This window comes from Mytilus trossulus, chromosome 4 (genome assembly GCF_036588685.1).
Source record: "Mytilus trossulus isolate FHL-02 chromosome 4, PNRI_Mtr1.1.1.hap1, whole genome shotgun sequence".
NCBI lineage: Eukaryota > Metazoa > Mollusca > Bivalvia > Mytilida > Mytilidae > Mytilus > Mytilus trossulus.
In genome coordinates this window covers 13,563,477-13,581,941 of record NC_086376.1, presented here as the reverse complement: position 1 = coordinate 13,581,941, position 18,465 = coordinate 13,563,477, and the positions used below count along the sequence as shown (strand labels likewise).

At 32.3% G+C, this 18,465-nt stretch overlaps 1 protein-coding gene across 2 annotated transcripts in view; it reads left to right on the top strand.

Annotated features, from left to right (window-relative positions):
• Positions 1-17,518, top strand: part of LOC134714735 (deleted in malignant brain tumors 1 protein-like) — a 57,329-nt gene extending 39,811 nt beyond the window's left edge. For both annotated transcript variants that reach the window (XM_063576240.1, XM_063576241.1), the window contains 16 exons: positions 231-566; positions 1,108-1,422; positions 1,753-2,064; positions 2,339-2,662; positions 3,096-3,203; positions 4,030-4,236; positions 5,507-5,827; positions 6,157-6,480; positions 6,759-7,079; positions 7,895-8,218; positions 8,782-9,126; positions 9,483-9,800; positions 10,548-10,871; positions 11,290-11,631; positions 12,081-12,398; positions 13,408-17,518. In XM_063576240.1, coding sequence (XP_063432310.1) covers positions 231-566; positions 1,108-1,422; positions 1,753-2,064; positions 2,339-2,662; positions 3,096-3,203; positions 4,030-4,236; positions 5,507-5,827; positions 6,157-6,480; positions 6,759-7,079; positions 7,895-8,218; positions 8,782-9,126; positions 9,483-9,800; positions 10,548-10,871; positions 11,290-11,631; positions 12,081-12,398; positions 13,408-14,165 — 5,297 coding nt within the window. In that variant the 3' untranslated portion in view covers positions 14,166-17,518. The remainder of the gene's footprint in view (positions 1-230; positions 567-1,107; positions 1,423-1,752; positions 2,065-2,338; positions 2,663-3,095; positions 3,204-4,029; positions 4,237-5,506; positions 5,828-6,156; positions 6,481-6,758; positions 7,080-7,894; positions 8,219-8,781; positions 9,127-9,482; positions 9,801-10,547; positions 10,872-11,289; positions 11,632-12,080; positions 12,399-13,407) is intronic.
• The last annotated feature ends 947 nt before the right edge of the window (positions 17,519-18,465 follow it).

The following is an 18,465-nucleotide window of genomic DNA, read 5'->3' as shown; positions in this document are numbered from 1 at the left end:
ATTCTTGTAATTTTATAATGTTTGAAGATATATATTTTAAGAAATTGAAAATAGATTTTGATGCTACTGTATTAGCATAGCTTTATGCTTTAAATTTCCACAAATACCCTTTCTTAATATTTTTGTCTGCAGACACCTTGCCATTTTTATTCTACAGCTGTATTCTAATCCTGCTTATAAATCAAGTATATTGTTTAGACATATAGTTCATGACATATATGTATTTACAGAGACTGCTGGCTTTGAGTTGAGAATAACTGGTGGAAAGTCCAAATCTGAAGGTCTTGTAGAGGTCAAAATCAATGGCACATGGGGAAGTATATGTGGATGGTATATGACAAACAAGGTTGCCACAGTGATATGTCGTCAGAGAGGATTTATGTATGGTGTGTATGTTGTCAACCATTCCTATGGCAACACCACTGGTCCCGTGTGGATCAGTAGAGCCTACTGTCACGGTAATGAGAGCAGTATACTGGACTGTGAGTTAGTAGGTCTTGCTGAGAAACCAGACACAGCATGTGCAGCACACGAGAAAGATATTGGGGTTAAATGTTATGCAAGTGGTAAGTTAATAAGGATGTTAAAATAAAATGTGTATGTCAAAGATGTACATTATAAAAATAAAATATGTTCAAATGTCAAAGATGTACATTATAAAAATAAAATGTGTACAAATGTCAAAGATGTACATTATAAAAATAAAATGTGTACAAATGTCAAAGATGTACATTATAAAAATAAAATGTGTACAAATGTCAAGGATGAACATTATAGAAATAAGGAGATGTGGTTTGATTGCAAATGAGCAACTCCACCAGAGGCATTTATAGCTACTTAACAATAAAAACTATTGATTTCATAAATGCTTAGAATGATATTGATTGGCAATTAAAATGATATCAAATTAACACTGTGTCTTTTTATAGCTTTGTTTTTTTATGTTTTCCCTTTTTTAAGACTGAAGGATCAAGTTTTGAATCTTGTTGCCGCCTATAGTCATAATATAACATTACAGTTATTAATGTAATTTATAGGAGATTTTTTTTTATTGAATAGTATAAATATTCATAGTTGAAATTATCAAATTTATTTTAACCTTTTCAGTCAGATTGTCTGGACTTGGACTGGCCAACTATGGACAACTTCAGGTATTTAAGAAAGATTCCTGGTATTCTGTTTGTGATGAAAACTTCAATGATACTGATGCTAAGGTGGCATGCCAGTCAATGGGATATACAGATGGCAGGGCCCAGTGTTGTTCTGCTCAGGGAACATGGCTGACTTCTCGTCCAATAGGAATTACTAATGTCCAGTGTACTGGCAGAGAGAAGTTCAATGATTGTCCACATGAAGAGGATTCATGTCCATCAAAACATTATGTGTCTGTGGCTTGTACAGATTCTGATGCTACTAAATATTGTAAGTACAAAGTTTAAGTTAACATGCAAATAAAATGAGATATTTTTACTCTGGTTTCCTGAGATTGAAAGGATATGTTATCATCAGTGTTTGCAAGCTAAGAAATAAACATGTCCAACTCCACTGTAAGTTGCTTGAAAAAGTGATGGACAAAACACCAGTAAAAAAAAAGAAATTAACATTACAGAGGAAGAAAAAAATAATGAACAGAACATATAAATAAAAAATATAATTATCATAATTCTAACATTGAAAAAGAGGAAACATTACTTCCATTACCTCATTCTTCTAGGTGGTGAAGTTTTTAATCATTTTATTTTTGTTTTCCAGCTGTCCATGTTACCAGGCCCAGTGGATTATTCTTTGGTAATGTAGAGGTGCAGCGATATGGAATCTGGGGATCAATCTGTGATGTAGGATGGGATAATGATGATGCACAAGTAGTCTGTCGGGAATTAGGTTTTGCTGGTGGTAATGCCACCAGGGGAACAGTCCTCAGACATGTGCCTACATTATTTGGGCATGTTAATTGTACTGGTACAGAGAAGACATTGCATGGGTGTCCCATGGCAACCTTCAGAGAGGACCATCAATGTAATGAAAGATCTTCTAGGGCTGCTATTGTTTGCTCAAAGAAAGCAGGTACTGTTCATATCATCATAAACCTATCATTTATATGGAAAACTTGCTGAACTCAGCTGTTAACATGAATTCGACGTGTTTATTATTGTCACTTTTGTAATGGCTTATCTTTGCCAAAAAAATCAAAATAAGAAGATGCCAGTGATGGATAAATGATATAATTAATTAATGAACCATTCTGCATAATAATTCCTAAATACTTTAAAAATCACTCATTGGAACAGAAGATGTTGCCTAACTGTTGTCTAATTATATAATTTATTGTTGTTTACAGAGGGTGTGCAGTTTAGAATTGGTGAGGAATATGAAGGAAGTGGCAGAGCAGAGATTTACTTAAATGGTAGATGGGGTACTGTTTGTAATGTTTACTGGGATGATGTTGATGCTGAGGTCTTCTGTCGACAGTTAGGTCCCTTTGTAGGAGGAGTTCAGACTAACCCTACAACAGTAGGCACTAATGATCAGGATATTTGGATGACAAGGGTGGAGTGTATGGGGAATGAGACAAACTTCCTACAGTGTGAAGCTTCATGGTATCCTGCTCAGACACAAAGATGTACACATGGCAATGATGCTGGAGTTGTCTGTTTCAAATCAGGTGAATAAAAGGGTAGTCAATAATTTTATGTATATGAAAAATTAATAATCTAGTTCATCTCTTTGGTTGTTGTCTCTTTGACACATTCGCCATTCCTACTCTCCATTTTACTTAAAAATTATATATTAACTCTGTTTACTGTAAATGCAAAAATACCCCTTTTCCAAGGTTAATTCAAAAGGTCAGAAGTCAATACAACCTGACAATATTAACTGCTCAACCATAACTACCAAGTCTGAATAGAATGAAACGAAAACTATTTTTAACTCTACTTTTTTGGTAAAATTTTAATTATCATGGGTATCAGATAAGAAGTAAAAAAAATATTAAGTAAGAAAAAATGCCATTGTACTGCTCTTTTTGTATATGGTTAGATAAAAAGTACTTTCAATCAGTTTAATGTATATAATAAAGGTTGTATGTTTGTTTGTAGTGCGTTTAATGAGAGGGAACTATAGAAGTAATGGTATGGTTGAAGTATATCACAAGAACAAAGGCTGGAGTACAGTTTGTGCCAGTGGATTTGGGGAAACAGAAGCAGGTAAAGGATTGTTACAAAGTTTTTTTCAGTAATTATATACTGGTAGGTTCAGATTGTATGGCTGGTTTTTCACATTTTTCACCTTTTGCATAGAGTGTCAGATTAAATTCTATTTGTTTTCAGAAAATTGCAGAGAAAGGCATGGCAATCCTACATTCCATCATCAATTACATCAACATTAATCGTCAGTCTGTGATTGTGAAGATTAATAACTTAGTTAAACCTTCATTGAATATAATAAATATTTTTAAGATCAAGAAATAGTTTTTGTTAGTCAACACTCGACAACAGATCACTATGTCACTTACAAAAACAAAAATTCTTTATAAGAAAAAAAGCAATCCATACAAAGTATATGTTAATGTAAAGTAGAATGTATTACTTTAAATTAAGCATTATTGGTTGGATACTTATTGTGTGGGTTGGGGTTACCCACAAATATAAGTGTTCCATTTAATATAAAGCTTTTATGCAGGTTTTTTTGTTAAAAAATCGAAAAAAAACAAATCATTTATCCAAAAAATTGTCTCAATACAATGTGTCTGACTCAATTGAGATGTGAATACATTAAACAGGAAATATCAAGTATCTGTCATCAAATCTAAATTCTCCAAATAACCACAAAATGAAGATTAGACATATAAGACAACCACAGACTAGAATCCTAACATATTTAAAATATGTTGTGAGGTTAAAGTTTTTTTTAATATAAAAAAAAATATTTTGACAACCAGGTTCTAGACAAATGAATATGTGATGGAGTTAAAAAAGTTTTTTTTTTCTTATGAAAAATATATGTTTAAACTGATATATTTATATATTACAGATGTCGCCTGTGGGATTCTTGGCTATGAACATGGACTACCGCTATGCTGCTCACCTTTTGGTTTTAGTTTCATCACTCCATTGTTTGGGAAGTTACAGTGTAAAGGAAATGAGAAACATCTAACAGATTGTCCCAGTACTGGTATAGTCTGTAACAGTCCACAGAATTATGCCTCACTTGCATGTTATAATGGAACCCGTACACAAAGTAAGTTTTCTTTATACTGTCCCATTACTGGTATAGTCTGTAACAGTCCACAGAATTATGCCTCACTTGCATGTTATAATGGGACCCGTACACAAAGAAAGTTTTCTTTATACTGTCCAAGTACTGGTACAGTCTGTAACAGTCCACAGAATTATGCCTCACTTGCATGTTATAATGGGACCCGTACACAAAGAAAGTTTTCTTTATACTGTCCAAGTACTGGTACAGTCTGTAACAGTCCACAGAAATATGCCTCACTTGCATGTTATAATGGGACCCATACACAAAGAAAGTTTTCTTTATACTGTCCAAGTACTGGTACAGTCTGTAACAGTCCACAGAATTATGCCTCACTTGCATGTTATAATGGGACCCATACACAAAGAAAGTTTTCTTTATACTGTCCAAGTACTGGTACAGTCTGTAACAGTCCACAGAATTATGCCTCACTTGCATGTTATAATGGGACCCATACACAAAGAAAGTTTTCTTTATACTGTCCAAGTACTGGTACAGTCTGTAACAGTCCACAGAAATATGCCTCACTTGCATGTTATAATGGGACCTGTACACAAAGTAAGTTTTCTTTATACTGTTCCAGTACTGGTATAGTCTGTAACAGTCCACAGAATTATGCCTCACTTGCGTGTTATAATTGGACTTATACATAAAATAAGTTTCCTCATTATTGTCCTTGTATTGGCAATTTTTTTAAGTCTACCAGTTGTTACAAGATTTTTATCCCAATTAAACATTTTTAACACTGCAAAAACACTGATATATTTCATACACTAAATGATACCACACTAGATTGCTTAAAATGGTAAATGCTACATGCAATCAAAAAGTTGAAGAATTAACAACTAGATGGCTGCTGCCTGCCAGTGATAAACATGAGGAAATTAAGACTGGCAATAGAAAAAGAGGGCATACACAATATGGTCAGGAATTTACCTTACATAGGCTAAACTGGCATTTGTTCAAGTTTACCTGTTCAGTCTTTTTAGGATACGTAAATCACACCAAGAAAACGAAACACAATTAATGATTGATTGAGATCCAATATATTTCAATTTAAAACTTTTGAATTAAAAAAAAAATCTAAATATGTACGAGATTCAAAGCCATAAAACTAATATTGTTTTACCTTACTTTGTCCAACTTCTAATTGACAAATTTTCAGGGGAATTAGTTACAAATATTTTGGTGTATTTGTTGTTTACAAGCTTAAGATTGACAATATCATAATGAAATGTTTATATACTTTTAGATTATACACTAAGACTAGCTGGAGGATCAAGTTATACTGGTCAAGTCAACATCACTTACCTTGGAATAGAGGGGCGTATCTGTATTGACGGGTGGAATGACAAGGCTGCCAGAGTTGTCTGTCATGAACTCGGCTATCCTGATGGCATGTCATACTTCCATTACAAAAGTGATATGGATGCAGTAGGTCCCTATTGGACAACTAATGTCACATGTCATGGTAACGAGTCTAGTATCAACCAGTGTAGCCATGTTGGATTTGGGAATGTAAAAGAATGCAAAGGGAAGCATTATGCTGGGGTGCTATGCTTTGACAGAGAAGGTAATTAACAAGTATTAAAATATTTGCATTTGTTTTAATTAATTTTTTTTTCTTATTGTTAAATTACATTAACGGTACCAATTTTTCTGCACCAGATGAGCATTTCAACAGTAAATGTCTCTTCAGTGATGCTGGAGGCCAAATTATTTGAAAATCCAACACTTATAAAAAAAGATGACGAGCTATAAACCATAAAAGACAAAAAATTATAGCCAAAGCCGAGATATTTGCATTTTATGGCTTACAATCTTTCTTAATTCTTACCAAAACCAGTTTAAACTTTTTGAATACAATGTTGATATTCATAAATTAAATTATGATATTTCTAGGTGTATACTACCGTTTAGCTGGAGGAAATGATAGATCTGGTCGTGTAGAGGTATCTGTCCATGGAGAATGGGGAACAATCTGTGATCACTACTGGGACCAGTACGATGCTGACGTATTCTGTAGACAGCTAGGGTTTAACACAGGAGATTCCTACTATGGTGACAATCTACCTCCTGGTTCAGGGACACAGTGGGATGGTAAAATACACTGTTCTGGGAAGGAAGAAAGTCTTGACATCTGTCCCCATGAAGGATGGGTTGTTGGAAACTCTAGATTCTGTCTGGGTCATAAAGATGATGCTGCTGTTATGTGTTATACTAATGGTATGATTTTATGACAATTGTAACATCTGAATAAAGTATGATTTTATTACAATTGTAACATCTGAATAAAGTATGATTTTATGACAATTGTAACATCTGAATAAAGTTATTCCTTACAGTTAGAAAATAATTATTACCTTGCATAAATAACTTTACAAAAAGAAAAGTAAATTCTATTTACATTGAAATTTTTGTAGGAAATCAAATGGATATATTTCTTCACAATACCTGAGCAACATTTACTAAAAAGAATTATCTGAGTTATCTTTCCTTTTCAGTTAAGCTATACAAAGGATACACCCCAGGTAGTAGCAATGGAGCTGTATTATACTACCACAACAGGACTTGGTTACGTGTGTGTGACACAGGCTTCACGGACATGTCGGCTAGAGTGGTGTGTGAGGAGTTAGGTTATACTGATGGACAGGCCATTTGTTGTTCAGCATTTGGTAAAACCAGTGAACCTGTATTGACCAATTACACACTCAGATGTACTGGTAGGGAGAAATCTGTTACAGAATGTTTACGGGAAGAGCAATGTGAATCTGAGCAGTATGCTTCAGTGATGTGTTTTAATGAGACAAAGATACCTGATAAAGGTAAGCACTTTACACTAATTTATTTTTCACATCTGTGTAGATTTACTTGTTTCAGTTTGACATGAGAGTGATAATTTGTTACTCACAATTATTAGTAAGTTTGCAATCAAATTTATATATATATTGTTGGAAGTTAAAATAAGCATGTGATTGTATCTTTTTTGTACATATATATGAATGAATTGGTAAATTTAGAAATTACAGTCTGCAATTATTATTGCATTTGATAAGCATGATGGCTTTGCTCATTGTCGAAGGCCGTACAGTGACCTATAATTTTTAATGTTTGTGTCATTTTGGTCTTTTGTGGATAGTTGTCTCATTGGCAATCATACCACATCTTCTTTTTTCTATAAATAAAAATGTGAATATCAAAATATCAATTTGTAGATAAAGCTACATACAGATATAAGTATTTGATATCAGAATGCAAGTTTTTATTATTGCGATACTGAATAAAAACCTTGCAATTACTTTCAAATTTTCAGTATTATAAACTGTGATAAATGTGGAAATTAATGCAGTTGTTATGCAATATTCTACATATTACAAAATATTAGAAAGGATGTAACATAAACTAGTGCACTGTAATCTTTGATCATAGTTTGATAGTAACTCCACACAATGCAAAAGGGTCTTTTATACCCTTTATTATCTATTTAAGACATAGCAGCAATAAAAATATGCAAGTAATCATTGAGGTACATCAATAATACATTGTGCTGCAAATATTAACTGGCAAGGTTTTTTTGATACTTTCCATCAGAAAACTGTTAAAAGCAAATGTTATTGGTTGAAATATTTCTTTCTTTCAGAAAAATATACCCTGAAGTTACAAGATAGAAACAAAGGTCAGGTAATTGTGACACATCTAGGTGCCACTGGTAGGATATGTGGTAAAAACTGGGATGATGTTGATGCTGGTGTGTTCTGTAGAGAACAGGGATACAGACATGGTATAGCCTACAAACATGATGAACAGTCTACCTCAGAGAGTTCTAGGGGTCCCTATTGGCTGAGTGACTTTAACTGTACAGGAGAAGAGAAGGCACTACTTGACTGTCCTCATCAATCTAGGATGTCATTAGGAAACTGTACTGATACACATATTGCTTCAGTGTTGTGCTTTAAGGATGAAGGTATATTTTTGTTTACAGATAGTCTGAATATCTTTTATACTTGTTTTGTTTTTATTGTGAATATTTAGTACATGTAGTACATTTAATTTGAGGTTGGTTTCGTCATTGGATGTCGTGATATAACATGAAATATAGAGGAATAATACACTGAATATAGATGTTCAAAGAATTTTAAGTACAACTACATTTCTTTGTACTGTACAGCTCTATGAAACACAAACAGGCCTTGAATGTAGAAACACTTTTATTTAGTGCTTTTAAATATTCCATTTGTTATCTTATATAGTCGATTAGTATATGCATTTTGTTTTTTAGGAATTCTTATCTCTAACTAGAAAAAATGTGATGGCAATGAAAAATAGCACTTTTGGTAATTAGGTATTTAATTTTACTTAGATTAATGAATGACAATGATATACAGTGGGACAGTAATACAAAGCTAACTGAGGTGTTTCTAAAGATACTCATTTTGATTTAAATTGTATTTGGTTTCAGCCAAGTGACATTAGGTGAAAAAGCTTATTATGACTCCCAATAACATTTTAATATTGTTTATTTGACAGGAATAAAGTATTATATGAGTGATGGTGGCTCTCATTATGGCAGAGTCGAGATATCAGTTGGTGGCATCAATGGCACAATCTGTGATGCTGGATGGGACAATAAAGATGCTTCTGTATTTTGTCGTCAGTTTGGATTCACTGAGGGTGTGGCATTGCCTAGTGCCACTTATGGACAGGGTCGTGGACCTATATGGCTAAGCCATCTTCAATGTAATGGAAATGAGAAAAATCTTCACCAATGTCCACATCGAGGCTTTAATGATCAGTTCTCTGAGAGTAACTGGATACTGTCCATCATATGTGATTCTCATCGAGATGATGCTTCTGTATTTTGTTATAAAAATGGTAAGTCATATACTTCAAGTGTTCTTACAAATATTTAAACTGCTTTTAGAATAAATCCACATTTAAAGAATCAAACATATTGAAACACTTTATTTCAGAGCACATTTAAAAAAATACATATTTTGAGTGAAAAGTGCATTTGCTGAAACATACTTTATCTCTTGCATGATTAAAACAAAACACTTTAATTTGCTATGTAGAAAAGTGCACAAAATCTTCTTCTATTAACTCAATGTAGTCGTCATATTAAACAGAAGCTGAAAAAAAATTAATAATAATTTTAAACACAATTATCTCCTGTATAATTGATACAAAAAAAAACTTTCGTCCTTTTTTATTTTTGATGCTTCTTTCAGTTCGTCTTAATGAAGGACATGATGCCAGGATGGGAGGAGTAGAATACCATCGTGATGGGGAGTGGTATAGTATTTGTGATGAAGGATTTGATGACCAAGCTGCTAGGGTAACATGTAGAAGTCTGGGAAATAACTTTACTGATGGTCTGGCCATTAAAGGCTCAGCGTTTGGCAAGATTAAAGGACAGACTTTAATCTCTGATCTGAGATGTAATGGAAGAGAATCTGACCTGTCTGAATGTAAAATGAAGTTTAATACCACTACCTGCACTGCATATGCTTCTGTATACTGTAGTAATACAACTATAGAAAAGAAAGGTAAATTGAAGATTGATTGTATTACTTTTTATATATTATAATTATTTAATTTTTGATGTAACGCATTTCCTGATTGGCTGATGTCATTTTGTTTATCAGGTCAAAGACAAAATTTTGTCATGTGACAGTGACGTCATCAACGTTTTTTCATGATTTACTCTAGTTTAAAATTATAAGAAATGTCTAATGTTTTTCTACCTATTTGAAATAACATAAAAAATGTGGTGCACACTATCAATCTCTGAGCTATAAATAACCGTGTTATTCAGTGTGCACCACATTTTTGATTTTATTTCTTCATAGACAGAAACAATATTACAGTCATTCCTTAAATAATGATATTTATGCAGTGATTTAGGAGTAAAATATTATAAAAAAGAAGGTCTGTTGAAGACTGTTTAACCCATATCTTAATCTAATATATCAAAAAATTTGAACTTAAATGAAAATCATGTTTGAAAATGGACTAGACTTGTGAATTAATTCAAAAATGATGCCTTATAGCGGTCCTCCTTTTTAAAGGAAAACTTATATTGTCATTTATGATAAATAAGGATGGTAAGAAATCAATTAAATAGATTTTATTAGAAGTATGATTCCCCATAAAACCAGTCATTTATCAAGAAACTTAAGTTATCAACTTTTCATACAATGCTTGCTAACGATGCAACTATCAAATAGATTCCAAATGAACTTGATTCAAGCAACAGTTTGTTGAGTTTGTTCTAATTCTATGTATATTTGTAGGATTTGCACCTAGAATTGCCTCAGATAGTTTAGCCAGTACAGTTCATGGTATCCTAGAGGTCAGAGTTAATGGTGTATGGGGACGTGTCTGTATGCAGGACTGGGACGATCGTGACGCCAATGTCACATGTAAAGAACTAGGTTATGCTGGAGGTGTGGCTTACTTGCATATTATGAAGAATAGAAAGCCAATATTAATGAGAGGTGTGAAATGTACAGGCCTGGAGAGTTCTCTAGCTGATTGTGTTCAGTCACAGAAGGCTGACCTAGATTCTTGTAGCTTTAATTCAAATGATGCTGGTGTATTGTGTTACAATTCCACAGGTGAGTTGTCTTCATGTTTCAAATCGTAAAAGTTCAACAGTTCTATGAACCTTTTTCTAGTTTATTTAATAATTAGCAGAACATGACTTTATTGACTTATGAGAAAGAAAAATCTGTTCAGCTGGATATTCTGTAAACCAACCTATTGTTGCAGACAATGAATTAACCAATCTTTAGTGAGTAAAAAATGTGTGTACCGATTAATAAATTGTTGCCACTATGTTAAACTTTGATCTCCCCTTGTATGAATATGTCAGTTAACATGATATGAAAATTACAACAAAAATGCTATGTTATGACTGGAAATACGTAAATAAGAGAAAATAATATCAGCAAAAATAAGTTAATTATTTCATGTTTTGAAAGAGGATTTAAAAAATATATTGAAGAAATAATTCATGAATGTTATTTTTATTAGGTATACAGTACAGATTACAGGGAAGTAAGAACCCCTCCGTGGGCAGAGTAGAAATCAGTTACGATGGATCGTGGGGGTCAGTCTGTTCATGGTCATGGAAGACTGCTGATGCCAAGGTCATGTGTAAACAACTTAATTACACAGATGGTATAGTCAACTACAATGTCAACAAATCTCTCAAATCATTACCTCGGTGGATTACAGGATTTTTCTGTCAGGGTTCAGAGGACACTATGATGACGTGTCTGAATACAGGATTTAATTCTTCATTCTTAGACGATCTTTGTATGAGGAGAACAGATGAACCAGGGGCTTACACAGAATGTTTTAATGAGACTGTTGGTAGGTTTTACATAGATGTCAAGTATTCACACAACTGAATTGAGAAGTTTCCATATTAACATATTTTTATTTATATTTTTATTTTGATTGGAAATGTTTTGTCTTGTTTCATTTCAAATTGAAATATTTTTTTTGCTCAGTTTTAAATGTTTGACAATTTTCTGTTGTACTTCAAATTATTTGTAGGTCTAATTATTTGCTCTTAAAAACCTTTACAAATTAGTATTTCCTTTAGGCTTGCTTGTAAGTGTACCCTCTATTCAGGAAATCCATGAAAATGCTAACAATGAATAATCAGACATCACCAGTATTTCAAAGACAGAAGTTAAATTAATTCATATGGAAAAAAAAAAGATAAAATATGATTGCAAATGAGACGACTAACTATCCCTTAGTTACCAACTTACAGATGCAATTTTTTCATAAGAATTTTTTTCTATATATTTCAGAGCCAACACAGATCCGTTTGATGAATGGTAAAGACAAATACTCAGGGCGGGTGGAAGTGTATGTGAAGGGACCAAATAAATGGGGTACAGTATGTGATGATTTCTGGAATGACCAGGCTGCCAGTGTAGTGTGTCGACAACTCAACTTTACTGGTGGGACTGTGGTCCGAGGAGGGAAATTTGGAACTGGATCTGGTCCCATTTGGTTTGACAATGTGAAGTGTAAAGGGACAGAAGAATCCCTATATAAGTGTGGACACAGAGGGATAGGTACACATAACTGTAACCACACTGAGGATGTTGGAGTTATATGTATGGGTATGTATATATAAAAATTAACATTTGCAATCAACATGTTAACTTTTCCCAAATTCAGTAAAATCTTGAAGCTTAATGTTTAAGCAAAAAGTAAAAATATGCAAGCATAAAATAATGATTTCTGGGGGAAATTTAATTTCAAGCAATCAACTTAACAAAAATAAAAACAGTATTACAGTTAAACAGTAGCTGAATAAGATTCTGAATTTTCGTCAATAATTATATTTACATTTTTGAGGCAAGTATTTACCCAGTCTTCCCAAAACACACATACACACAAAAATAACACAATGGAATGTTCTAAGACTTAAGCAAATCTGTCAGTTCATCCACACTATCTGTAATAGGTATTAGGTATGCTCCATTGCAGGTGCATGGTAAACAATGGTTCAATTTCTATTGATTATATATTACAAATGTTTGACTTAAATATATATTTACATATTATGTTAATTCTAATTGTAATTTACTCTCTCTCTTTATATATATAGAAGTTTTGTTTTTTAAGTTTCAAGTTGTAAGAAAGCTTGTAAGCAAAATTTAATGAATAAATGCATGAATATTCCTTAATCAATGTGTTGGGTTATTTTGCATTCATACATGTATTACATAAAATATATAAAAATTTCCACACAAATTATTCTGGGCAGTGTTTGCAATTAGTTGCAATCTGTTCTTTCTCTAAAATGAAATGCCATGATATTTACCAAAATTTATAAAGTAACTGTAATAAGTGACAAATATAAGTTCTAGAGGAGGAAGTTGTGAAGGATCTTTCTTATAGCTAAATTTGTTGGGCAATGGATAAACACCATCATTTGTAATCAGATACCTTAGTTCGTTAATGAATTGCAGTAACAACTTTCAAATACAAAAATGAAATAAAATCATTGTGTTTAAATGAAGGGGAAAAATCTACATACCTTTATTGATAGTAAAATATGAAATATTTGCACATGAAATATAAAGATATTCAACGTAAATATATTTTTATATATTTTTATTTCAGCTCCACCAATACCAACAATAGTGGTTACAAGTACAGCTGCTCCAACAACATCAACAACAGCTACAACTAAAACAACAGTTCAATCTACAACAACAAAAACAACTACACAAAGTTCAACAACTAGGACAACAAGTACTCAGAAACCAACACCATCCCCAACGACAACAAGAACAACAACTACTACAACTCAACCATCTTCTACATCAACAAGAGCCACAACTACAAAACCAACAACTACCAGGACAACTAGCACATCAACAACAACTAAAACAACTGTTATTATTCCAGATACAACAACACATTCTAATGTGACTGTCATTCCAAGTAAACAACAAAAATCTGAAAATAATCTTGGTGTAGTGATAGCAGTGCCGATCGTCATACTTGTGATCATTTTGATAGCAATACTTGTTGTCTTTATTGTAAGGATTAGAAGACTCAAACGAGGTGTTCCACATGAACGATTCCATGATGATATTATAGAAAACAACCAAGACAGTCTTGGTATGAATAATCAACTGTATGATCTAAGCCTACAGCCAACAGGCAATGGTTATGCAGAAGGTTCTCGTCCATCTCAAGAGGGAGATAAATTAAAATTATCCAAAAATGGAAATGCATATTATGCTAAAAATGACAGTTTTAGTAATGATGCATCTTCGAACTCATTTGCTAATCCTTTATATGGTAATGCTAGTATGGAAACAAATGTAGAACAAAAAGAAATAGATTTACTTAATGACAGTTCTACGGCTTAACAGTGCTGTGTTATATAAATAATGTCAAATAAGTGCTTGATATTGGTGCAGTTCTTTTACCCAAGGGTTGAAGGGGATAGTACTGGCGAAGGCATCGTAAAATACAAATGTACTGTCAGGTTTTGTGGCATGCTTTAAAGATGGTAAATAGAACATATGAATATCAAGGAAAGTATGTAGGGTTATATATACCATCGAACATTGTAAGTTGCAACTTCATTAAAAATGATTCATGGCGTTCAAGTATTTTTTCTTATGTATTCAAACTGTAAAACTGTTTAAACTAATTTCTCTTTTATAAAAAGTGGACACTGTGTCAGTGGTGCTATAAAAGTTTCCCTAATTGTTGAATTTTTTATAATAATGTTTGATATGTATAAGAACATAAAATACATTGAGTCGTTAAAAATCATTACAAGCTCACATGACATGTTTAACAGGCAGATTTTTACATTATGCATTTATTGGAGTTATTTTTTGGCAATGTTTCAGATTGAAAACATATCCCTCCTCAAAGGCTTAACTAATATAGTATTTTTATATCACACTGTATAATCGTGATAATGGTTAAATCTTATAATCGTGATAATGGTTAAATCTTATAATCGTGATAATGGTTAAATCTTATAATCGTGATAATGGTTAAATCTTATAATCGTGATAATGGTTAAATCTTATAATCGTGATAATGGTTAAATCTTATAATCGTGATAATGGTTAAATCGTATAATCGTGAACATGGTTAAATCTTATAATCGTGGTAATAGTTAAATTTTATAATCGTGATAATGGTTAAATCTGATAATCATGATAATGGTTAAATCTTATAATCGTGATAATGGTTATATCATTGTTTTCTGTGTGTTTGTTGTAGCTTCAGAATAAAACAACAAAATGTTTCAAATCACTAAAATATAAAATAAAAATAAGTGCAATTCTTTTGGATAGTACCATTTGCACGTAAAGTATCCAAATTAGAATATTTGAATTCCTTTCTATTTAAATGATTCTTTTCGCCTTTTTACCAAGATTTCCATTTTTTTTCAGTTCTTGAAATTTTTCATCATTATTGACTGTCTTTAGCTTTGTTACATGTTCAAGAATTTATAATTTTTTTTAAGTTTGTACGCAATATCACCCCAAGTTTAAAAGCCTAACACAATACACTATATGTATGACTTACAAGTGCTAAAATAACCTTTATTTATTTTTATTTTATCTGATAGATGCATTTCTTTAAATCCATCGGCAGATCCTTGGGGGCCCGGGCTACCCCTTTAGTGGGAAAAATTTGGTTGATTATATAGGGAATCACTGAAGCATGACTGGAGCGGGCCCCCTTATGATCCTGGATCCGCCTCTGAAATCTTTAATTTAATGCTTCTCAAATTCTTCATGTTCTTGTCATATATCATTGTAAGAATGTATGAAATATGATAAATAATCACATTGTTATATCCTAATGTTATTGATCTTCAAGCATGGCCAAAACAAGTTATCTATGTGATGATTATTTTGCTTTGCCAAAAATATATTTTTTCACAATGTCTGATTGTCATCATCTTTTTTAAACCATGTTTGATCATATATTATTTATATTTGAATGTTATTATTTCTAATTTGTGTAATAGGGTTCGATATTCTTTTTGGTGAAATTATTATTATAATTATCGATCACCAAGGAATAGTTTTTTACATTAAATGTTATAAGTTGAATAATATTACGTATTGATTTTAGTGTTGTCAATTGTAAGATAGACTGAATGAAAAGGTAGGAGTATGATTAGTGTAAAAACTTAATATGTTTGAAGCAGTACATTGAATTAAATAAAGGTCACCATAATTTTTAGTGAAAGAAGAAAACATATTTTAATTCATAGAGAAACAAAGAAAACTAAGATGAATTATTCAAAAAGAGGTTTTCTTAGCGTGTAGAGAGCATAATGTCAGATTAAGATATAATAAAGAGTAAACATGCTTTAAAAGGACACAATAAATAAAGTTTATTGTGTGCAAGAAACATTTTGTTTAATGGTAAATGAAAGTGTGTTTCTCAATACACAATAAGTGTCATTAGCAAGCCTATCACACAAGTTCCAAGATAAGTTTTGAAACTCTTTCCCTATGTGTTACTCTTTTATAAAACATTTAGTTGGTTCTTTGTTTTGTGTTTTCTTTAAAGTTAACAAGCATGAAAGTCATGATAGTAGGTTCATTACTTTTTGGAAATTAGTTTGACATAGGCGGATCCAGGTGGCCCTGGGGGAATTTGGTTGATTAACGGTATATAGGGAATCACTGAAGCAGGACTGGAGCCCCCTTAGGTCAGTCATCAGCCCCCCCCCCCCCCCCCCCTTTTTACAAAAAGTTCTGGATCCACCACTACTTGACTCCTCACATTTATTTTTAATTTAATAAACAGGAATCTGAATTAACAATCCACTATGAATAATTGCCTCTTCCAAAAAAACAGATGTAATTTGTCATAAATATTAAAGTCTTTAGAAGCAGAGCATTACTTGTGACTATGTACCCAAAAGAATTATACTGCATAATGACCACCAATAATCCTATCTTAAAATTTGAGAACAATGGTCTTCTGTTAGTAGATACCACAGGCATATTAAGGTTGTTTGATGATTTAGTTGTGTACTGTGTCGTAATGTTGATGTGTATTTTTTAAACAGAAGTACATCTTAGCTATGGTTGTTTGACGATTTAATTGTGTACTGTGTCGTAATGTTGATGTGTATTTTTTAAACAGAAGTACATCTTAGCTATGGTTGTTTGACGATTTAATTGTGTACTGTGTCGTAATGTTGATGTGTTTTTTTAACAGAATTACATCTTAGCTATGGTTGTTTGACGATTTAATTGTGTACTGTGTCGTAATGTTGATGTGTTTTTTTAACAGAATTACATCTTAGCTATGGTTGTTTGATGATTTAGTTGTGTACTGTGTTGTAATGTTGATGTGTTTTTTTTAAACAGAAGTACATCTTAGCTATGGTTGTTTGACGATTTAGTTGTGTACTGTGTTGTAATGTTGGTGTATTTTTTAAACCATTAGTACATGATAAGTATGGTTGTTTGACGATTTAGTTCTGTACTGTTTTGTAATGTTGGTGTATTTTTTAAACCATTAGTACATGATAAGTATGGTTGTTTGACGATTTAGTTCTGTACTGTTTTGTAATGTTGGTGTATTTTTTAAACCATTAGTACATGATAAGTATGGTAGTATGGTATGTATCCCATTAATGAATGACATATTCAGTGATTTGTTGATATTTTTATGAAATCATTATATCATATTGTAGTCATGTGATAACCATTAAATCTGTCTCATTATACACAGAGTTTTATTTTTTGAATTGTATGGCCTTAGCAGATCTAGAAATACAACAATTTAAAATAGACAAATAAAATAAAAATTGTATTTAAGGTGGTACCTGACACTTTGACTAAAATTTATTTGGCTCATTTAATTCCCATGAAATTTTGACAAAATAATTACTGAGGGGGGATAGGACCTTTATCGGGACTCCAGGATCAGGTGTTTTTAAGCTCGGGATTTCGCGATTTACCCTTTCAGGATCTGGGAATTCTTTTTTACAGATTTCGGGACCTCAGGATTTCTTATTTTTGAGGCCGGGATTTCAGGATTTTGTGTTTTTAAGCCCAGGATTTCAGGATAAAAACCCCTCCTATCCCCCCTCTTTACTTTGACGCTTTGATTAGAAAAAAATATAAAAATTTCAAAAAACTTGAACCAATCACTTTCTCTGAAAAAATTGGTTGGATATATAGCAGTTTGACAAACACTAATTTTGATCATCGATAAGCTTAATATTTTCTTAACAACACAACATGATTAAAATGTTAAGCCGATTTTACAGAGTTATCTCCCTGTATTGTTAGGTACCACCTTAATACAGTCAGAGATGCTATATGATTGCAATTGAGATCTTTATCCAACAAAAGACAAAGGACAATGTTATTAAAAATTAAATGTCTACAAAGAATCAAATTTATACTTAATATGCTTAGTATGTAATAAAGATGTGGTATGATTGCCAATGAGACAACTCTCTACAAGAGACCAAATTAGACAGAAATTAACAACTAAAGGTCACTTTGGCCTTCAACAATGAACAAAACCCATACTACATAGTGGGCTATAAAAGGCCTCGAATTGAAAATGTAAAACTATACAAACAAGAAAACTTAATCCCTAATTTATGTACAAAAAATGAACAAACACAAAAATGTAACACACCATCACACGTCCACAACAACC